General features: G+C 52.4%; 9 protein-coding genes across 9 annotated transcripts; 2 read left to right on the top strand and 7 right to left on the bottom strand.

Annotated features, from left to right (window-relative positions):
- Positions 1-760: 760 nt before the first annotated feature.
- On the bottom strand, positions 761-2,059 carry BDP81DRAFT_318264 (membrane bound O-acyl transferase family-domain-containing protein; the record flags this gene model as incomplete). The annotated part of the gene is made up of 2 exons (XM_060584343.1): positions 761-1,199; positions 1,275-2,059. The coding sequence occupies 2 exons, from the start codon at positions 2,057-2,059 to the stop codon at positions 761-763; spliced, it is 1,224 nt and encodes a 407-aa protein (XP_060445703.1).
- A 422-nt stretch (positions 2,060-2,481) lies between these two features.
- Positions 2,482-4,276, top strand: BDP81DRAFT_393790 (cytochrome protein; the record flags this gene model as incomplete). Its single annotated transcript, XM_060587869.1, has 4 exons — positions 2,482-2,722; positions 2,785-3,326; positions 3,409-3,748; positions 3,840-4,276. The coding sequence occupies 4 exons, from the start codon at positions 2,482-2,484 to the stop codon at positions 4,274-4,276; spliced, it is 1,560 nt and encodes a 519-aa protein (XP_060445702.1).
- Positions 4,277-4,778: 502 nt separating this feature from the next.
- Positions 4,779-5,474, bottom strand: BDP81DRAFT_449184 (Mss4-like protein; the record flags this gene model as incomplete). The annotated part of the gene is made up of 3 exons (XM_060592373.1): positions 4,779-4,923; positions 4,989-5,188; positions 5,265-5,474. The coding sequence occupies 3 exons, from the start codon at positions 5,472-5,474 to the stop codon at positions 4,779-4,781; spliced, it is 555 nt and encodes a 184-aa protein (XP_060445701.1).
- A 2,706-nt stretch (positions 5,475-8,180) lies between these two features.
- BDP81DRAFT_318818 (vitamin b6 transporter bsu1) lies at positions 8,181-9,883 on the bottom strand (the record flags this gene model as incomplete). The annotated part of the gene is made up of 5 exons (XM_060584389.1): positions 8,181-8,422; positions 8,486-8,784; positions 8,860-9,416; positions 9,514-9,577; positions 9,648-9,883. 5 exons carry the CDS (start codon positions 9,881-9,883, stop codon positions 8,181-8,183), a joined length of 1,398 nt encoding a protein of 465 aa, XP_060445700.1.
- A 273-nt stretch (positions 9,884-10,156) lies between these two features.
- Positions 10,157-11,130, bottom strand: BDP81DRAFT_393787 (serine hydrolase FSH; the record flags this gene model as incomplete). Its single annotated transcript, XM_060587868.1, has 2 exons — positions 10,157-10,935; positions 10,992-11,130. 2 exons carry the CDS (start codon positions 11,128-11,130, stop codon positions 10,157-10,159), a joined length of 918 nt encoding a protein of 305 aa, XP_060445699.1.
- Positions 11,131-11,670: 540 nt separating this feature from the next.
- BDP81DRAFT_460685 (uncharacterized protein) lies at positions 11,671-12,984 on the bottom strand (the record flags this gene model as incomplete). Its single annotated transcript, XM_060593679.1, has 4 exons — positions 11,671-12,177; positions 12,217-12,411; positions 12,568-12,704; positions 12,930-12,984. 4 exons carry the CDS (start codon positions 12,982-12,984, stop codon positions 11,671-11,673), a joined length of 894 nt encoding a protein of 297 aa, XP_060445698.1.
- Positions 12,985-14,304: 1,320 nt separating this feature from the next.
- BDP81DRAFT_373375 (putative MFS transporter) lies at positions 14,305-16,412 on the bottom strand (the record flags this gene model as incomplete). The annotated part of the gene is made up of 6 exons (XM_060586676.1): positions 14,305-14,997; positions 15,069-15,184; positions 15,264-15,617; positions 15,684-15,903; positions 15,981-16,176; positions 16,266-16,412. The coding sequence occupies 6 exons, from the start codon at positions 16,410-16,412 to the stop codon at positions 14,399-14,401; spliced, it is 1,632 nt and encodes a 543-aa protein (XP_060445697.1). The 3' UTR covers positions 14,305-14,398.
- A 1,717-nt stretch (positions 16,413-18,129) lies between these two features.
- BDP81DRAFT_426609 (uncharacterized protein) lies at positions 18,130-19,706 on the top strand. The gene is made up of 3 exons (XM_060590309.1): positions 18,130-18,419; positions 18,503-18,911; positions 19,026-19,706. Exons 1-3 carry the CDS (start codon positions 18,384-18,386, stop codon positions 19,328-19,330), a joined length of 750 nt encoding a protein of 249 aa, XP_060445696.1. The 5' UTR covers positions 18,130-18,383; the 3' UTR covers positions 19,331-19,706.
- BDP81DRAFT_393783 (cytochrome P450) lies at positions 19,629-21,373 on the bottom strand (the record flags this gene model as incomplete). The annotated part of the gene is made up of 3 exons (XM_060587867.1): positions 19,629-19,976; positions 20,056-21,180; positions 21,278-21,373. 3 exons carry the CDS (start codon positions 21,371-21,373, stop codon positions 19,629-19,631), a joined length of 1,569 nt encoding a protein of 522 aa, XP_060445695.1.
- Between the last annotated feature and the right edge of the window lie 611 nt (positions 21,374-21,984).

The raw sequence follows: 21,984 nt of genomic DNA, 5'->3' as shown, positions 1-21,984 counted from the left end.
AATTGTTAAATATGTGTCAGGAAATACGAGCAAGGAGGGGAGGCAGTTGCTTGGCGCAGACATCGAAAAGATAGGATAGGCTCCCTGTTGTGTCTTCTATCGACTTATCCTGGACTTCAAACGAGCTTTTTAGGCTATCAGCAGTCGTTTGCTATACAATTACGTTGTTTGGGCGATTCTGAAGTCATTCTTTTTGCCTTGTGTTATCTGTGTCAAGGTGTTTCTAGATGCAGACATTGAAGGCACAGCTTTGTTCAATGCCTTCTTCACCTAGCACGACCTTTCAATACACGTCCAGAAAACCAAATAGCAGGAGCAGCGACGTCGTCAATCAAGATATTAAAGCTCAACTTATCCACTTTAGGAACTCATCTTTTGAGAACGCTTCTCGTTGGCGGGCCCGGCATGTTTTGCTTTTGGGGCTACCTAGCAAGCCACCGTCGGCCTCCTTATAGTTTTTGACAACTTTGTTTCTATGTCTCATGACTACGAAGAAAATACAGTTAACGCATTCGGGCCACTGACATCAACCAAATTGTTTTGGGAAATCCGACGTCGATACGGAAGATCTAGCCGCCATACTCCCCACACCCTCCTACCAAAGCACAGACAGAACGATTGAGAAGAAAAGAAAAACGAAGTTAGAGGATTTTGAAAATGATGTTGATCTTTCCATTCTTCCTTTGTCATATAGGTAATCCGCGGATCATTCTGAACCAATGTGGGAGCATTGTGTCTCGTCGATCCCAAGGTCATCATTCTACTTGCCTAGAACGGGCTTCAGGACGCTGAAAGGGAGAATCGCGTCTTGCTCTCCCCTGTTATTTGCCGAAACCGGATATGCGTAGAATGGCGTACACCAAAACATCCACGCGAAAACCCAGACGTAGCCAAACACCTTGGTGTACCACGTGTTGCGTGCCGAGGTCGGCGCCACCTGCTTCCATACGTACTGGAAGAGGTCTTCGAGGACGAAGCCGAGGGCCTGTACGAGGAAGAACCAGGGAGATCCGGTACGAGAGACTGGGATGCCCGAGGCGACATCGCCTGTAGCGTGTTGGAAGGTGGACATGGTGAAGGTCAGAATGACGACGGCGTAGCGCGCGAGGAGAGTGCCCCGCGGCAGGCGGAGGACGTCCTTGGCAATCCAGTTCGCTGGCGAGTTGATGCGCTTGCGAACAGACTGGTGCCAGAAGACGCTTAGGTAAATTTTAGTGATACTACTCTCGACAGAGGACAGGGGCATTTTTTGGAGAAAGAAAGAGGCAACTTACCCCCAGTACCGGCGCAGTGTGAAAGCCTCGAAAATGGAATTGAATGGTGGTCGCCACCAGTCGACGCCAGATAGGCCGGTCGCGACGCAGATGACACCTGGGATGTCGAAGAAGAGTATGAGAACCAGGTAATTGACGAGCCAAAATGAGAATGAGGTGAAGGTACGCATGACGGCTTCCTCCAGTGTCAGTTGCGACAGCCGTCGCAGCAGCGGGATCTTCTCGTCGGCAAACACGGACTGCATGGCCGCCGGGTCGTTGAACGAAGTCATGGCGTCCAAAATTAGATAGACGACTATCACCCTGATGGTCGCGTTGCGGATATACTTAGCCTTCGACGGCACGTATTTGGGGTCCTTCTTGTCGAAAGGTCCGAGATTTGGCACCTCAAAGGTAGTCCCGCTGCAGCGGTACGATGAGGCAGCGTAGATTCCGAAGCTCAGGCGGTCCCAGAAGGTCGCTCGCTCGCGCCATGGCTTCGTCTCCCTCTTCTCCGCGGCCTTGGGCTGCGGGCCGCCGTATTCAAAGTCCCAGTTGCTCAGGAGCGCGACATCCCAGTATTGAAGGAAGGTCAGCCAGGCGTCTGAGGCGCCAAAGCTCATGTGAAAGCCATTGTTCAGGACATGAGCTGTGGCGACGAAGCGGAAGACGGTGTAGAGCGCGAGAGGCCACAGGGCCAGTCGAAACAACGAGCCCGGGCGTGTGAAGCCCACTGCGAAGACGATCAGACTGGTCTGGTACACCAGCAGTGACCAGGGATGGAGATACCACTGAATTTCCGTCATTTCGACTGAAAGGCTGTGAGGAATAACGAAGGAGGGCTGGGGTAATTGGAGGAAAGGTGCAATAGCTCCATATGCTCTATCTTCGACTGGAGGCGCCTTGCCCCTTTTCTTGCTGGCTCAGAGCCAGAATAATCGCGAATTGACGCGAGCGATGAGAAAGCTTCCGATGTCTCCTACATGCATCTGAGGCTTCCTATCGTGCTGACTGGCCCGGCGTTGCATCATAGAAATGCCCGACATGTCAGCTACGCAGAAAGTCCCCGGTCCCTGGCCAACACGAGATACAACACAAGGCCAGGGGAAAATGCGCACTATGCCGAGAACTAATTCATTTTGTCCAAATATTGCATGTTTTCAGTCGAAGCTCTTTAAGCTAAACTGTCATCGAACAGGTGAAGGGAGATTCCCTTCAACTTTTCACAATGGAGTTCGAAAACGTTAACATCATCGGTCTCCTTAACCCTCAATCCGTAATCCTGTCCCTATTCCTGGGCTACTTGGCCTACTGTATTTCTCTCGTCATTTACCGGCTCTGTTTCAGCCCGATTGCGCATATACCGGGGTCTAAGCTGACGGCGGCGACTGGTTGGTACGAGACATACTTGGACGTGTTCAAAGGCGGCCAATTCACCTTCCAGATCGAGGAATGGCATCGACAATATGGTAGTCCAACTTTTTCACGCTATGATGGAAATTTTGATTCGAGAAGCTGACTCCCCGAGCAGGGCCAATTATTCGAATCACACCATGGGAAGTTCATGTCGCCGACCCGGACTTCTACGAGGTCCTCTTCAACAACAAAACCCGGTATAGCAAGATCGAGAAGCTCCGATACCGGTTCGGACTGCATCTGTCATCCTTTGACACCATCGACCATGCCCACCATCACCTCCGCCGCTCCGCTATATCGCCCTTCTTCGCGAAGCAAAAGGTGGCGGGGTTCAGCCCGCAGATGCAGTCCATGGCGGACAAGATGGTCGATCGGCTGGCGACCGAGTATAGCGACAGGGTGAAACCCGTCAACATGAATGAGGCGTACGCGGCTTTCGTGTCGGACGCAATCAACTACTACACCTTCGCTATCTCGTACAATTTTATAGATTATCCCGACTTTGTCACGCCGTTCACGACTTCCATTAGAAAGCTGGCCATGTCTCTCCACATGGCGGGCCATTTTCCCTGGCTCCTGACGTTATTACAAACGCTCCCAGAGTCGGTCACACAGAAGCTGAACCCGCTGATGGTTCCCGTCTTCCGTTTTCACAATGTAAGTGCAGCCCCCAAAATAACGTCGCGTCACTGGGGTGAAGTAGAATTTGATTCTCTGACAAATGAGCCCCTAACGCCAGGAAGTTAAAGCCCAGATCATCAAAGTGATTTCAGGTCAAAATAACGCCAACAAAGAGGTAAAATATCGTACCGTGTTCCACGAACTGCTGCAGTCGAATCTGCCACCCGATGAGCTGTCCATCGAGCGCCTGAAGCACGAGGCGGCCAGCATCACGGGCGCGGGTATCGACACAACCAAGACGACATTGGCGCTCGCGACGTTTCACATACTCGACAACCCGAGCGTTCTGAAGAGGCTGCGCGACGAGTTGAAGACTCGGATCCCCCGCGCCAACGAGCCTATGCCGCCCCTCCACGAACTAGAAAGTCTTCATTTTCTCAATGCAGTCGTGCAGGAATGTGAGTATCCTTCAGTCCCCTTAAATTGTAGCGCTTCTTCTGAAGGGGCTCTAATGGGAAGATGAGAGGCTGAGATCCCGTGTCCCTGTAGCTTTGCGACTCGCGTTCGGCATCACACAGCGTCTCTCTCGTATCAGCCCAAACGGCCCCATTACATACGGGTCGTACATGATCCCACCCAACGTGCCTTTCAGCATGACCTCGTACCTACAACACCGCGATCCCGGAATATTTCCCGATCCTGATGTCTTCCGCCCCGAAAGGTGGTTGGATAACCCAAAGACAAGGTCCGGCAAGCCATTGTCACGGTATCTGGTACCATTCGGCAAGGGGCCGCGCATGTGCTTGGGGATGAACTTTGCCATGGCGGAGCTGTATATCGGGCTGTCCACGGTGTTTCGGAGGCTTGATATTGAGCTCTACGAGACTGGAAGGGATGCTGTTGATATGGCGGCCGATTATTTCGTGCCTATTCCAAATGAGGGGACGGAGGGCGTTAGGGTAATGGTCGTCGGGTCTAGTGCGTAGATTGCATTGTACATGGATTGTTGAGAAAAGAGGCACGCACTCTTATGTACAACTACCTTTGGCGTCAAGTTCATTGAATCGAGAAGCAATTATGTGATTGCTCAAGAAATTTATCTCTATTGGGAATTACCGAAAAGCTCATAGAGAGATCTGCGCGTCACGTCACGATAAATGGAGCTTCACCGACAACTTGTCATGTATTTTAATCGATCTCAGGTACGTGCCAAAGACGTTTACTTCATGTTAGTTATTTTGTTATTTCCTCTGCTAGGCCAGTTTCTACAGACCTAATAATGTTGTTATCAAGTTGCACACTTTGTGATGTATTCGCACTGCTTGTTCTTGATGATCGTGCATTATCACGCAACATAAACTTGGCCACAAAAGACTGCTAACTTCAATGTATCATCAAATTGACAGCAATGATCTCGTCAGGTCGAGAATGCTGATATAGTACAACATATCCCCTACCATCAAGGTACGATCAGACAACATTGAACCTCTATTGGGACGGAGGCACCGCCGTATCGTCCAAAGGTACATGCTCTCCCGCCTGCACCTTGTACGACCCAGCGCCAGGAATCGGCGCCAAAAACGCCGGACGCTTATCCGCGAAGTACTCAAAGTCAGGCTTGAAGTAATCCAGGCTATTCATTGAATTGTCAGTAAAAGCTCTCGATTTCCCAAAATTGCACGGTTGTAGACAATTTACCCGTGATTCATCAGACCCGTCGGAATGAAGGCAAGCTTCCGCTCCAGCATGAGAGGCATCACGATGAGAGTGCAAGCGCACTGACTGCAGAAGTACTTTTCCTTCGGGAAGAGCGTCACGGTGTCGCCCGGGATTGTGAATACCGTCTTGTAGCCCTTTGGGTCGTCGATCGTCATGTTCTCTGTCTGGTAGATGACGTACTGCGAGCATACAAATGCCACGTTAGCCGTCATTCATGTATCGAGGTAGTGGAAGGCAAGGGGGTTCAATCCGCACCTGCTGGCCTGTTCCGCCCGAATTCTTGCGGCAATGATCACAGTAGCAATACACCTTCTTGAGGGGCTCGCCTGCGAGGTAGAACCGGACCCCGCCGCAGAGGCATGAGCCGGGGTACTGCGTTGACGTGTCCACCTCCTTGGGCAGGCTGCCAAGGAATGCATCCAAATCGACCTTGCCCCATCTCTTTATTTCCGTGGTGGCAGACATTGCTGGGATTGAACCTGGTGAAAAGCGCACGTCAAATCAACGACACGTAGGTTGGGGGCTGCTGACGTCTGACAGGGATGGATGGGGCTTATGTTCTTATTGTCTTGTTCCGAGTTCCAAGTCGGGGCTTTCTTGCGTTGGCCTCGGGTGATTATTTTGGAAATGGTTCATAGCTCTTGTGATGAAAGAAAATTGCTGGCCGCAAGTTCAAATTCTCTCGCTCAAATTATGGTAGCAACCAGTCTTTTACTTTTTCTCGGCCATATTTACACAACAAAATGTAATGTTCCAGAGACTTAGAGCTCTGCTACACATGCGAAGCAATGTGCCAAATCCCGGACAGAACAATCGTTATTATTCTAAACGTGACAGAAAACTTCTTTCGGTGCCATTTCGAATGATGTGCACGGAATTTTCGGTTCAATCATTCCTATGTATGCAGGTTTTTCTGGTAGTTTTACTAAGGTACCCGGGAGGTCATCTTGGTCGTCCAGAAGGCGCCCCTTTTATTTCCGATACTGTCGCCAATGGCAATGTGACAGAACCTGCGAGTCATTCATCAATCCAGGGTTTCATGCTGCCTCAATACTAAGTTAAGCCTGGGCCAACATCGGTACAGGGCACCTACTATGCTTAGAAGCATGCACCTAAAAGGCACGGATTCGGCCACGTAGGCCTGCCTATTCACTCATTTTAGATCCTCAGACATCTCAATACATTCATTTGTGCCTATATGACGACTCCACTAGCTAGACTGATTATTCGTCACAATGCTAGGATCAGGCCCGATTCTCCGCCCTGTCCGCGATGATTGACTGATTTTGTTGTTGTTTTATTTAACGCCGTGGCGGCAAAGGCGCTGCCGCCCTTGCGGCCGACCTCCCGAGGGGTATATGGCGTGGAGGTGCCGTTTGGCGAGTAATGAATGTATCGGGTCGATTTTACTAAAGCGAGGGTATCCCAGGTTCTGTCAGCAGGCTTATCAACGTCGGGGTGGTGTTTGCCCGAATCGCAGCCTGAAAAGGAGTAGTCTTTGTCTGGGGCATTGATCCACATCATCAGCCAATAATATATCGTTTGGTGTTTCCTCAAAGCGGGGCCTAAGAAAGATTATCCCATCGGGTGCTGATGGACAGCACTTTCGCCAAGACCATGAAATACCCACTATGTATCCACTATTACCCCGCATTTAAAGGGGTACTTGACGATACGTCACTTCTTCCTATGCTCTGTTACCTATTATCACCACTATTACTACCATTTTGATTGATGCTGTGATGTCTTCTAGTAATTCTAATACCTCTATTACTTCTATACGCAGCTGTATAGTAGTTAAGGTCCTTCCAGAAGACCTTACTGCTGCCTGTAATACAGACTGTACGCCCGAGCGCTGTGACGCAGCTACAGTCCGGCCCCACGAACCTCCGGCAACTCAGCATGGTCCTCCGGGCTCCTTCCGACCCTTCAACGTGCCGGCTCGGGCCCAAGAGATACGGGGGCTGCCGGCAAGCCCGCTTGAACTGTTCCTCCAATACGTTCCGCAGAGCCTCGTAGAGCAGTGGGCCCAGTGGACGAATACAGCACCGTTGTCTAGGGAGGGCCCTAGGGCTAGACGGGCTACAGACAAAAGGAATACCTCTATTCCATGGGAACAGCATAGGAAGGGATCAAGAAAGGTATCTTAACCTTGTACCTATTGTGGTAATAGGAAGGCTTTAAAGGAGATATCTGGGAATGCCATCGCTCGGCAACGACGGCAGACAACTCGAAAGGGCTGCTTAGATAGTAATGTACCGTTATGTATTAGCAAAGATTGCTGGTACCTCTGGCACACCCAAAATTATAGGAAATAGAGGTACTGCAGCCCTATTGGTTAACTTAATAGATTTGCAAGCCCTTATTGGCTCTACCCCGCCCTTGGCGAAAGTGCTGTCCATCAGCACCCGATGGGATATACCTAATTACCTTAAGGAACTAATATGGTCGCCGCAGGGACGACCTACCACACAATCTCTTGTAGCTGCCCGCAATTAAGTGACCACGCTTGCTGTGAAGAATTTACTTGAGTAATGAAAGAGATTGTTATGACGGGAATCTGCGGTCAAGAAGCAATTGCGACAGGCGGGCACTTACAATTCATACCTTACGTACTTCGGTAAAGTGTGGCGTAGATAGCTGGGAATTGTGGCTGGTACCGGCTGGCACGGTGCCAGAGGTTTAAGGTTCAGCTCCAGCTCTCTGGTTGGTTGAAACAGAGAGCTCTTGCCCGAATAGGCTATGGCAAAGCTCGGTGACAAAAGACGAACATGAGTTGGTAAGAAAGAAGTTATCATCATGTTGGAAGGCACAGGCTCCAAGTAAAACACGCAACTTTATGATGTTGTCAACTTGGGTGGATATTATGATTTTCAGACTGTTGGTATTATAAGTTGATGCCATTGCCAAACCTAGTAACCGTGTTTACGGTGTGACAAGTTTTGGTTGTTTATCCGTAATGTGTTTAAAACGAAGCCTTCACAAAACGAACGAGAATTCTGCAAAATCCCACAAATTATTTGGGTCTCTCGAACCTAAAGTGCAAAATCTGTTGGAAATACTCTGAGGCAAATAACATCGTCGTCAAATATCACCTAGGTAGCCATCATTCCGCGCGGGCGGGCAGCAAGCTGTAACAGCTAGGGCAAGACACAAGGACCAACCAAGAACTCAAAGCCGGAAGCCCTTCTTAGTCGTAGGGGAACTCCCGCGCATTCTCGGACCGAACCGCATAATCGCGTAGAACCCAGGCACTACAAAGCCGGCAGTAAAGACAGCCAGCAGACCAAACGCCCATTCGGGGCCAAGCTTCTGGAACAGGGGGACACCAAAGTGCACCGCCGCAGCCTGTACAGGGAAACAGGGTATAAGCCAGGCCGCCGTAGCGGACGCGGCTTCTTCTGGGTACAGATCTGTTCAGACTCGCGTCAGCATCAGTGTCTCGTAGAGGGTGTGGGTATGAGCCTCTCACTCACCCAGAATGTAAATCAAGAGACACTGGTACAAAAATGAGTCTGTAAAGGCAACGACGCCACCCGTCACGGCCTGATGCCATTTGCCCCACGCCTCGCCACCCGTGAAAGCAGACCATGCCAAGGCGACGGGGAACATCCAGATTACGTCCTGGATGAGCAGAAGTCGTGACTCCGGGAGGGCTCGGCCGTGGTGTCGCGCCTTGTCTTCTCGGTAGAGGCGGGTTTGGATGGGCATGACGAACCATACGAGTACCACACCGATGGCCATGAAGATGATTGAGGTGGCGGCGTCCATGAGACTGTGTTACGGGCGTGGGTTAGTCTGATGGGATTGAGAGCCTATGGACGGTGGAAGAGGGGGGGGGGTTACTTACGCAAGACCCTTGAACTCCGTCAGGGTTGTGATGGAACCCCCAACAGTGAGGACAAAGACACCATTAGCAAGGCCGTTGTAGATACCCGTGATCCACATAATCGGCTCCGTAGCGAGAAGATACCACACCCTCGTCACAAAATACCACCCCGAGTGCCGGGTTTGTCCGGGGCCGTGCGTCGGACCAGCGTCAAGCTTAGACTGTAGAACCGGAACGGCAGCCATACTATCCTTAATCTCGCCGACCCGGGCCGCATTCAACGACTCCGGCACGAATGACATGGGCACAGCGCACGCAGCACTAACAAAGACAGCGACCAAAAAGTACCACTTCAAATCAGCGCCAGCGTCCATGAGTGCCGTCGCGATGACACCGCCGAGGGTAGGTCCGACGCTGGCGCCGATGACGAAGAGCGCGATGGGCTGCCCAATGTCGTCTCTGTGGAGGTAGAGGTCGCTGAAGACGGCGGGGACGAGGGAGAGCGAGGTTGACCAGGCGGCGCCGCTTAGGAACATGAAGAAGATTAGGGTGGGGAGGTTGGGCGCGTATGCTGTGCCCTATCATTGTCTCTGGGGTTAGTCTCGGTCTTGGTGAGGGGATTTATCCTCTCTGATGAATCGCTTCACGGAGATAGGGGCGAATGGGTTCACTGACTAGATTAAGGCAGGAATAGGCCAGCATGGATAATATCGTCACTTGCCTGCGGCCAAAGACATCCCTACCGTTGCGTCACAGGTTAACAAACCGAACGTCTTGATGGAGGGGAACTTGGGTGGTCTGCATCATACGAGAGGGGACTCAGCAGGGAAACGCCGAGCATGTTGCCCATGATCTGCATAGACTGGCCCAGCGTGACGATCTGGACATTGCCCACACCGTACTTCTCCTGCACGACTGGCTGGGCGAAGGAGTAGAGCGTCGAGAGCGTGAGAGCAATAGTCTCCCAGGCGCAGTAGGCACACACAAGGTACCATCCGCCCTTAGCAGACCAAGTGTCAGTGGCATGAGCCGTGCTCAGGGTCATCGTAGCAGTTTTCTTCATGTTGGTACTCAAGGTCTTAGGTTCGTACAGGAAAGAGGTAGCGTTGAATGGGAAATAGAAGATGGAGCAAACTCGGTCTATGCTCGGATCGCCATCTTTCTAGTCTCACTTAACCCTCTTACGCAAACGAAGAACTTTTCTACCTGGAGCTGTAGTACCGATGCGCGAGTCGGAGCAAAACTACCCGACATGAACCACCCGATGTACCTGGAAATCCAGAACCATCAGCACTACCGCTACCACCACCACAACTGATTACCACGCCTGTCTCATAGCCTCTCGTGTAGCCCACTCAACGGCGGACCACAACGCCTGCACATCTCTCGGTTTCCGCGGCACATCGTGGCCACCGTCGTGCACCAGAGATCGCGTCAGCGGTGCCACGCAGAGCTTCTCCATCAGCTTCGACATGCTAACTAGTAGCGGGTCATCGAGGGCACCGACGACATGCACCGTGGGAATGGGAACCCTGCAGTCCGGCGAGGCGATGGCGGGATGTATGATGCGGGGGAGGTGGTCGATGTCACTGTTCGTCGCTGCCGTCGCGGGACGCAGCAGCGCGTCGAGGCCAAGAGGAGTATCATGCGCGATAAACCCACCAGCGAGAGATGTCTCAAGGACCTTACCGAGGGAGCTGAAGAAAATGTCGCGCTCCGGCGGGCCTGAGAGGGCGGCGTAGTCGTTGTGGGAGGCGCCGCGGGGGAAGCCTGCGAGGACCTGATCGCGGTCCTGCGGGGTGAGGCCAGTGACGAGGTGGGAGCAGAAGTCCGGGTCTGGGGAGAAGGCGACGATGGTGGAGAGGAAGACGGCGAAGGAGAAGGTGGGCGGGGTTCCTGGGTTGGCAGCCATGGTCTCGGCCATCTGCAGCAGGTAGGCGAGGGCCAAGGAACCGCCCTGGCTGAAGCCTAAGAGGCCATCAAAGGGGCCTTCGTCGTCGATGAAGTCTTGGAGGTGGTCGAGGGACGACTGAATGGCGTGGGGGCCAAAGGATTCATTGAAGCATCGGAAGGGAGGCTGTGCGAATTTGCCGATACCTGAGATTATGTCAGCATTGCATGGAATTGCATGTGCACTAGATGGCGTGACTCACCGTGGGCTCTTTGGCATTCATATTCGCCATCGAGAAAGACGAACTCGTAGCTCGCGTCGGCGTTGTGAATGAAGGCGTCGAGCTGCGATCGGAGAATGGCCCCGGATGTGCCGTAGCCGTGAAGACAGAGGATTCTCATCGTGGCGGCGATAGCTCCATTGTCACTACAACCGAATCTTCTGCGGCTGCTGTTTCTGCAAGATGTAGTAGGAGTATTATCTCCAGGGTTGAGGTAGCTTTGGAAGAAGGGGGAAAACTGACGAATCGGTTATTTTGTTTCTCGGCAGTTTATTTTTAATTTTTATGAAGGAATGAGTCGCTGGATGCTGTGAGGGAACTCAAGGGAGCAAATCCTGGAAGCACTTCTTCTTCGTCCATTTTGGGTTTGGGAATCCTTTGGCTTTTCCACACAAGAAAAGATGGTTAATGGACAAGACATTTCTGTAAGGAAAGAGATTCTAAAAGAGACTTGCGTGGGCCTTATGCGATAAATAGAGACAACATATAGGCATCGGCCCAGATCCAGTTACTCAGGTTTAGCCCGTGACAGACAGGATCACTTCAGGGCGCCATGTCTAACACCTCCAAAGGGCCAATTGATGTCTCTGCTCAAGTAGGACTACATGCGACAGCCAGTAAAGCACCCCCGACAACTCAAACTAATGGCCTCCACTGTTCCTCACAAAAACTTCGCAGCATACCCTAAACCGCCATCGGCCTCGGGCTTCAACGCATTGATAATGTCCTTCCTCGGGCAGTCCGAGTCTGGGCGAATGCGGCCCCAAGTGATGACGTAAACGCCATTATTCTCGAGAGAAATCTCGGACGACAGGCCCGCGAAGAGCTCCGTATACCCGCCAAACTTGGCATCGTAGAGCAACGGGTTTATGAAGAACATGGCCAAGGCGGGCGTCCCGGCGTACGAGCCATCCTTGAGGTTCCCAGGATTCTGCGTCACGGAGACAATATCGGGATAGCGGGTAGCCACCTCGCGACCCAGCACCCAGTTGCCGATTTTGGACACGGCGTAGTTTCGGGTGCGGTCCGAGGTGCCCTGTTCAAGAGTGCTGAACTGGATGCCGTTGGTGGGCGACGATGCGTCGCCCAGGAAGCTCGAGGCCCACACGACGCGGACCGAACCGCGCGGAGCGGTGGTGACGGCTGCACGGAGTTGGGGAATCAATAGCTGCGTGAAGAGCTACGCTGCGATACAATGCATGCCGACCATAGCTTCAAAGCCCTGTTTTGTCCGCGTACCGACCTTGACGCCTAGCGCGCCGGTTCCGGCATTATTCCGTAGAACGTCTAGTCTTGATTCTTGCTGGGTAAATAACGCAGCGGCTGACTTCACGCTTTCGAGGTCGTTGAGGTCGAGAAGGAGGATTTTGATGTTGCCAGGGTTTTTGGGGGCTGGTGATTGCTTCAATTGCCTTGGCTGCTCGTTCCTACTTATTGAGTGAGTCGGATGGTCAGTGCCGGAGCTGGGAGCGAATGGTGGTAACGCTTGGTCTGCGGGCCGATTGGGGACAGAAGAATACCGTTTCTTATGCATGTTAGATGGTAGGTTTCAACTGACTTTGGATCTCGACGCCATGTAAATAGTGGCGCCGGTAGTGTATAGGACTCTGACAAGCTCGTAGCCGACGCCCGCATTGCCGCCCGTGACGATGAAAACACGGCCGGTTTGTTGACGGGAGTTTGTGCTCGGTGAAGCTCGGTTTCGGGGGAAACCATTGCGAGCGCATGTTGCGCATAGAAGCGAGCGACATGGCGGTGACCGATGTATGACTCAAACCAGATGACGCAGAACAATAAAGACTAGAAGGAAGGGCCTTCAGAGTCTCTCTCTATATTGGAATAGAATATCCGTGCCGCATTTGACGAATTTCAAAAAGAAGACGGCGTCTCCGCTCTCGGTTGGATTGGACATAGCCTTACATCTAAGGAAGCCCAGTAAATGGCCTGGGAGCGGAAACGGGAACCAACAGGCCATGCTTAAGCCACCTTGTATTGAACTATTTGCTGCAGCCACACCATGCATAAGATAAGATAGGCTTGATGTCGCACCAACCGGAGTTTGGGCGGACTTCTTACCAGGTACTGGGCCTATCCCCTTCTCAGGACTCGCATCCCGTTTGTTTGGACTCGTGCTTTTTTCCAGCCGCTTGCGGGCGAGGATAGCTCCATTGTGGCCCAGCTCAGCGACGCGGGCATCAAGGGAGCAACTGTAATCTTTCGGGCTATGGTACCGGTATTGCCCTGTGACCATCTGAGCCGATGACGCCGTGCTCGCACCAATGAGCCCGGCCTGCTAGGAGCAACTAAGGCAAGATACCTTCCTGTTCGTACGGTAAGGTACTTACTTGCCCTTTCGGACCCCGGCTTCGAATCGGGCGACGGCCGCCCGTTAGCTGACTGTGTCCACCCGGTGCCGGGTGGGGCGTGCCAATGGACCAGATTTAAATGGAAGTCCCGAGGTACACAGGTACGTATCTCCAAGGGAACGGAACGGACCGACAGAAGCCCTCAAACTACCTTAGCTTAGCAAGGTACCTTATGGAACGCACTCAATTCAATTCGCTGGACAGGGCCCGTCTCACATGTCAGAGAAATCTGACGGCTGAATTTCCCACCTCTGCTACTTCGTCAGATTGAAGCTTGCGCCGTCCAGTCATCAATGACATCGATCATAGCTTGGACTGCCGTGTACGTCCCATCCTTAGCTCTTTTCCCGTCCGGCCACCAACCGCACTAGCCACACGATGCTAGCTGCCAGGGGTAACCTTAACCTCCACTTGTGGATAGTTCGGACGATCAAGTGGATAATTTCACCAGGCCCACACCAACTCAATTTCGACGTTAGAAAGGCACAAGTGTTGAGCAAGCTGGAAGCACGAGGTAGAGTGTCAGGCGACAGCTTGGCAGTCTATTCCTCCTAAGCGAGTGAGGTGTTGTTGTTGTTGTTGTTGTTGTTGTTGACACATGTCTAACTTAAAACGAGAAACAGAACAAGGTTTCAAGGCCATAATGCCTATATCCCTTATTGCAATAGAAATTGAGCATGGGTTGAATGCATGACTCGGATATGCAATGTCCAGGTCTGACAGAGAGGCATGCTTGAGAATACATTGGAACTGTGTTCGAGGTGAGAACACTGACATTGAGGACAGGAAATGTATCTATTCTTGCGCAGGTTCTATGACCACGAATATATTAAACCAGAACCCAGTCCCGATCCATCACACCGATTCTCTCACCAAAATCTCTTTCAGAACCGCGAAAAAGGAAGACGCTCGAGGAGATCAATCCTCACCGAAAACCTTCCCTTATCCTGCTGCTAGGTTCCTATGTGCAACTCATTGTCCTTCACGGACGGTCTTGCTGCTGTAAGGAGCCCCAAAAGAAGTTTAAGACTGCGCGTCGACCTTGTCGGTGGTCGGCTTCTCGTCCCAACTCTTGGGAGGTGTCTTGGGAAGCTTCATGTAGGCTCCAAACAAGGGCAGGAACACGGCAACAGCGGCGCCGGCAATGCTCATGGCCCATGCGTTGTGCAGACCGCGCATATACGCCTTCAGCACGCCGGTCAGGGCATCACCCGATAGGACGTTCTGCAAATCGTACGCGCCAATGCTCAGAACCTCGGCCGGAGAGACCATCGGTGCCAGCTCGGGCAGACTGCTGATGAGACCGTTGTTGAAGATGGCCTGGGCCATGCCAATGCCAAAGGTACCTCCGATGAATTGGAAGAAAAGCACGTCCGACATGGCCATGCTGTTGTCTTGCTTCGGGGTGATGGCGTTGGCGATGATGACCGGCGGCTGCATCGCAAGACCCGTGCCGACGCCGGCGACGAATTGGAAGCCAATCCATTGCGCGCTCGTTGAGTCGATGTCCAGCATGTAGATGAGGCCGGCTCCAATGGCGGCGAGCGATGCACCGGTCATCAGCCACGGCTGGTACCATCCGACCAGCACGATACCGGGGGCGGAGAAGAGACTGAAGAGGGCTGTTGAAGATTGGTGTTAGCGACTTGTCGCTGATGAAGCGAACTTCGTTCTTGAATAGAAGTGGACTTACTCATGGGCAGGATAGTTGGCAGCAAACGGATGCCACTCTGCAGGGGGGAAACCCCATTGACAGCCTGGAAGTAGATGGGAAGATTGTAGGCCAGGGGGAAGAAGGAGAAGTTGATCCTGAGCGCAGGCTGGTTAGTCAAAGTACTTGACATACATCTTCAGGGGAGAAAAACAGATAGAAGGAGGGAAGTCTTACATGGATACGAAGACTGCGCAAGCCGCGATGGTCCTACGCTTCATGAGGCGGCCAACAAGTAGGGCGCGGTCACCCTGATACCATTCGAGAACGATAAAGATGATGACGAGGACAAAGAAGGCGACGAGCAGGCCGATGACAGTACCCGAGTTCCAGGCCTTGGTAACACCGCCGTATTCAATGGCGAGGATGAAGCACGTCAGCCCGCCAAGAACGACGGCGACACCCGGGAGGTCCAGAGTATAGATGAAGTCCTTCCAGCCGATGGCCTCGATCTTATGATGGGTAGGAGGGTTGTAGAAGAAAGCGAGGAAGAGGATGGAGGGCGCGCCGACGATGAGGTTGATGTAGAAGCTGAGGAAACGTCCTGTCAGTACAAGAGTTGCCATACATCGAAGCAAGATTACTTTGGACACGTACCACCAACGCCAACTAAGACGGTCTGTAAAGGCGCCACCAAGAAGGGGACCGACAACACTAGCAATACTGAAGATGCCACTGAGAAGACCGAGGAGGGCGGGGACGAGTTTCTGGACGACAGAGACGGAGACAATGAGGTAGACTCCGCTTGTCATGCCGGCACCTCCAAACCCCTGAATGGCGCGACCAACGATGAGGGTTGTGCTGTTCTGAGCCACACCTGTAATAACAAGGCGAGATCAGCCACGGAACAAGAAAGTGTATCTTGATTACTTGGTATAGTGATGTTCTACTCACCACAGATCAAGCTGCCAAGCTCAAAGACGACTACGGCGAACAAGAAGACCCATTTGATGCTGGCATGCTTGAAGGCCTTTCCCCAGAGAGAGACGAAGCCGGCGAGGGTAAGCAGGAAACCGGACCCATACCATCCGACCTGGTCCAGACTTTGGAACTCGCGAGTGATTTTGGGAATGGCGGTAGCGATGATACTCTGCAACGCGATGCGGTGTTAGTAAGGCAAGGTAGTCGGAAACGCAATGTAAGGGAATGACAGGGGAAGAAGGCAAGCCGCAGACTCACCATGTCCAGGGCAACAAGAAACTGGCACAGGAGGAGGGAGGTCATGAGAATGAAGAGCTTCATGCCGGTGGCATAGTCGCCCTCCTCTGGTTTGTCGTCGCCGCCATCGGCGCTTCCGGTTCCCTTCTCGCTATCGACAGGTGCCATTAGGCCAGTGGCTGCATCATGACTGTGGCTACTGAGAGTGGCCTCGGTCTTGTTTTCGTAAGAGCGCGTCAGCTCTACACTAGGCTGCGAGCGCGGCTGATTCTCTGGCGTCGTGGTAGCCATTGTGACGGTGTTGTGTCGGCGTCCCTTCGGATGCTGGTGCGATGCTGTCTGCTGTGACGGTGGAATTGGTGTCTTGTTATTCAAGGGCGACAAATGGAGAGGCCCCGGAGTTTTTTTCTGCCACACCTCTTCGCAGAACACAGAATTATTTGTGAGATGTATTCAGTGAGCTGTCGGGCACGGAAGTACAGAAAAGGGAGATGAGAGGTGATTTTTTATTTTGCTAAAAAAGACTTTTTGACGTTCCCGTACTTGCACCTGTAATACCTTCACATAGTGAGATTGCAGAATATCATAGAAGGTACGTATCTCGCGACAGAATAAAGAGTGAATCGGATTGTTTGCCCGCCGACTTGCTCAGATTTGTAATGTGGACCAGACCGGTGCGAAATTGCGCCGGCTCTCAAATGCGCGGTACGGCGTGCCTTGCAGTCGAAAGCTGAGGGTGCGGCGCAAACGCATTCTCGTCATTGGATCATTGGAAAAACCACACCTCATCACACCACACGCCCCCAGGCAGTCGGGAATAATTGTCCCATCATCTTACCTAAGACATTCCAGACCCCGTTTGAGACATTGAGATTTTGGGTTTGTACCTTGTTCCTCCGCCTTCCGTGAGCCGTCAACGGCAGTCGTCAAGCCGCCAAATTACGAGCATGGCCAACGACCAATCTGGGACGGTGCTCCCTACCTTATCATTGCCCATTCCCGGCATTGCGTGTGTATTTTGGACCAAATCTTGAAGCTCATTTCATTCTCTGATTATGGAGCGATTCTTGGATGGTCACGTGGACAATGGTTTTTCCTTTCTGTGTTTTCTTTCAGTGCCTGCTTCCCATACCTAAATAAAAGATCTGTTCTGTGGTCCACTTTGGGAAGGTTCCAATTAGGTTCTATCTGACCAAAGTGGCACCATTCTGGAGAAAAAACCTTGGAATGGAAAGGAGGAAGGCACAACCAGGTGGGTTCGGGTCAATACCTTCCAACCATACATGATCTTAATCGCCACCACATACTGATGATTATCGGTAGGCACTTATCCCCTCAAGAACACCATCACATATATCCGTGCATCGTGAATGGGAAGATAAATGTTGAAATTCCGCTTCTGCCGTGTAAGGCAGGGAGGACATGGAAGCCTCTCGTTTACCCGTTTTGGTCTGGATGCCTCCAATGGACGGGAAGGACCATATTCATTCGATTGATGGGCCGTGGGGGTGGAGGTACGTGCCCCACCTCAGGAAACTCCCCGGGGAAGGAAGTGGGGGAAATGCGGTACCTGGTGTAGGAACACGTGCTTAGGTAAGGTGTGCAGCTGGTGAGGACCAGGGCAATGAAAGTCCATTCGCCAAGCAGCCAATCGGAGACCCACTTAGTCCGAGGGAGGAGCGGCGCGCTACCAGGTCAACGGGGGGCTGCTGCCTGCATCCATCCCGAGGCCACCCCGGTCGCGCCTACCTTACCCGCCCACGCTGTCATCTTGCGTGTTTGCCAACATAAGATGAGGTAACTAGGTACTTCATTGCTTTGGCGTGGGTGGTTTGACAGGGATATAAAGGTCTACCTAAGTCACAACCTAATGGTTCCATTGAGGTTTGTCCCAACACCGATACGCTGCCATGGACGTCCTCGATACATTACCTGACCGGATGAGATGCCGCTCACTCGATGACACACTCTGTCCTACCTTGGACCTTTGACAAGCATTTATCTGGGTAATTTCTTGATGCCCCCTCCCAATTCTTTGGGCATGTCAATTGGCCGAGTCACCGTCTTCCACTCGTCTTCCTGTTCTGTGGAATGTTACTCAATTCGACTCCCTCATGATCATATGACAGATCCTCTCCGATGGCACACAGTGGCATCTTCGACTACAGCTCAGAGGTGATCAAATTACCGGTCTATCATCTTGTATCTTGGAGACGTCTTACAGACCTTGTCACTGACTTTATGTTCCAATCCATCAGGGGTCCCCCGGGCCGCAGTCACACGCATCAATATCATCGTCGTACGAGTCTAGCGACTGGCATGAGTACGATCAGGACCAAGCACAAGCAATTGCGTCGGCCTCGACGTTGACATCGACCTTCAAGTGTAGTTGTGCGAGGAAAGCCTCCAGGCTCCTGAAGAAAATCCCAATGGACGGTGTCATCTCGTTCGACGCCGTCATGCAGCTTCACCACTGTGTTGTCGAACAGTGGAGGCAGACCACACGCTGTCGTCATTGCAACAATGGCAACACCAACAATGGCAACGCCAACAATGCAAACGTCACCTGTGCCTTGACCACAGCCTCCGAGAAGCTCATTTCTCTCTTCGAGGCCACCACCCACGCCTACACAGCCACCGACTGCTTCACACAGACATCGCCGGGTCGTAAGTCCAACATCTACCGCCGCTGCTACTATTCTCCTGTATCCATGCTCTAGTCTCTCTAGCCCCACGACCTCGGCTTCGCCCTGAATAGTAAACTGACGGACAGCGTGGCAGGCTCCGGCAGCGCCCATCTGTTCTCACCCACACTACCCATCACCACTGTCACCTGTACCCGGACGCAGATGACACTCGGAGGGTTTCTTCTGCAGGATGACGAGGCCAATATTCTCGCCGCCCAGATCATTTACAAGAGTCTAGTGACACACCATAGCCTGCTCCGAGACTTCCAATCCACGCAAGCCCAGCATGATAGCGACCAGTCCTTCATTGACGATGGGGGAGGCCTACAGCATATCATTGATAGGTTGCTGAGACTTCTGGGTCGCATACAATGGGAACAGGACACCATAGAACGCTGAGGTGTACGAACGGCGGCCGTCGTTGTCAGATACTTCTCGGATTTGTTCACCTTAGAATGTGGATTATTACCTATCCCGGAGGCCCACGAGCTTTTCTTTCGTTAATTTCGTCAGACACCGTATCCAACTTTAGCAAGACAAACAACGAAGCAATGTACATTAGGCAGCTTATTCTAGTCAGCTCTTGGTTGCACATAGCAATCGCTTTGACAGTTTCTGAGATTAGATTCCGGTAGATACACCCGCCTCTTTCATTGATTCGTCTTCTAACAAATCGCCATTTCCACTTTGAATACTCTCAGATCTCTGATCTAGCCCGGAATCTCAAGTTCAACGGCTGTTTCTCCCAGACGCTCCAAACGTGCTTGTCAATGTACCATTTCTCCTGGCCCTCGACCAACTCAAAGTCCAGCCTGTGTAGGATGTTGCAGATCATCAGCCGCATCTCCGAGTACGCCAAATTCTTCCCGGCGCAGTCTCGGGGCCCATAGCTAAAGGGCTTGAACGCCGCCTTGTTGTCGGCCTCAAACCTTGGATCGTACAGCGGATGCGTTTTAGGGAGCCAACGCTGCGGACACCAAATCTCCGCGTCAATGAAGTTGCCGCTGTTTCGCATGGTCGCCACTTGGTTCACATGTAGAAGTGTCTAGCGGATGGTCTATGTTAGCTCGAGTCTCAGCGGACGAGGAAATAGCAGGAAGCGCTGGTGATGAGGAGGAACTCACACCGCGAGGGACCCAGTTGCCTTCAAACATGGCCCCAGGAGATTGACGAGGTGGTGTCTCGACGACAGTGGGAAAGCAGCGCAGAGTCTCGTCCATACACGCCCGCAAGTATGGCAGATGCTGTGTATTGACAAGGTTGATCTCAGACTCGGTCTTGTACGCGGACCGGATCTCCTCGATCAGCGGTGCCAGTGCCTTGGGCGACATGCCGGCGAAGAAGAAAAACCCACTCACAGCCGACGCGGTGGTCTCGCTCCCGGCACCGATCAGCAACCCGCTGTTCATCATGATTTCCTGCTCCGAGAATCCTGGCTTTCCGTCGCGGGTCTCCCGCATCATGTACGTCATGAAATCGCGCCGGCCGTCCTTGGGTTCAGCGCCCATGGCCATGCGCGCCTTCACCTTGGAGTCGCCTAGCTTCATATTGTCCATCATGGTCGACACGGCGGTCCAGATCTCACGCCAGCCCACAAACACCAGGAAGAAGGGCGTCAAGTGCGGCTTGGCCAGAATCATCCGGCTGTACGCGAAGCCGCGGATGGCCCTGAAGAAGCCCGAAACGTACGGGTGAAAGCTACTGTCATCGAGGTTGTGGAAAGACTCGGCGAATGTCAGATCTCCGATGATGTCGAAGGTGGTGTAGTTTAGCCAGGTGGCGATGTCCACAGGCCTCGTTGCTTGCTCGAGATGGTCGACCAGCTTCTCGACGTAACGACCGATGATGCCCTCCTGCTCCTTGAGCGCGGCGTCGCTGAAGGCATGGTTGAGCTGGCGCCGCATACGGCGGTGATCGTCCCGCGGCGCAGCAACGATTGTCTTGTAATCGCCTGGAAACAGCTGGTTCGGCACCTTGGAGAACTCATCTATGCCGTGAACCGTGGTGTTGAGCGAGAAAATCTGCGTCCAGGCAATACTGCCGTCCACCATCAGGCGGTCCGGCCCGAGGCGCACAATGTTGCCGTACTTCCGTTGAAGACCCGGAGCCTCACGAGTGTAGGTGCCCCTGACGTTGGCCCGCCACAGCCAAAAGAGATCCGATGCTCCCCACCACTTGGGGCCTGGATACTTGGACAGAGGATGAAACCATAGCCGGTAGATGGTCACAGCAATCCGGTGTATGGCGAACTAGGTGGGCAAAGGCGTCAGAAAGGCCACACCACCACAGATGCAGTTATGCCACACCAATGATAAGGCAAAAGGATTTTGGGAATCATTCACCTACCAGAAACGCAAGAACCTCTAACACAAGCTTGAATTGACCAGTTGGCGAGTATTGGAGTGATACGAGAAGGCTCGCCCACGTCTTGGAAAGTATCATTGTTCACTGTCGACAAGGGGTAACGATTATGGAGTCTGTAAGCATAAGCACACCAACGGCAGAAACGGCACAGGCCAGATGGTTGCCACCCCTTGAACATTGGCCTCGGGTTATTTATCCCATCGGGTGCTGAATGGCGTCAGTACATTACCACTTGGAGTAATAACAAATTACGTATTATTCCACGATATTCCGTACTAATACCGTCTTAAGTCCAGGCGCTGTACCCAATTAGAAATTTCAAAAACGGATCAGCGTTGGAGAAAACTAGAGACCTATGTACTGACGCCATTCAGCACCCGATTGGATACGGGCTGTTCCCTTTTTGACCCCTTCTCTCGAACAAGGTACGGCACCGGCGCCACTCCCGTGTCGTGCATGATCCTTTCTGTCGTCACTCGTCAGATTCCCGTCCCCCTCTAGCAAATTTCAAAAGGTGAGACACTGGAGTTGTACAATTCATCCGAAGCCGACGGCTAGACTTATTTGACTTGCGTCTTATCAAATGTCGCTTGTCCCGAACAGTCGAGTGTACATGCATGTCGTACCAAAGCCAATGACAAAAGACCCGACACTTGCTGACCAGAGTGCAACGTCGGCTGCTTTGGTTG

Source organism: Colletotrichum phormii, assembly GCF_030913505.1.
Source record: "Colletotrichum phormii strain CBS 102054 chromosome Unknown BDP81scaffold_9, whole genome shotgun sequence".
NCBI lineage: Eukaryota > Fungi > Ascomycota > Sordariomycetes > Glomerellales > Glomerellaceae > Colletotrichum > Colletotrichum phormii.
Note: the sequence above shows the minus strand (reverse complement) of the source record. Positions and strands in the feature narration are given on the sequence as shown.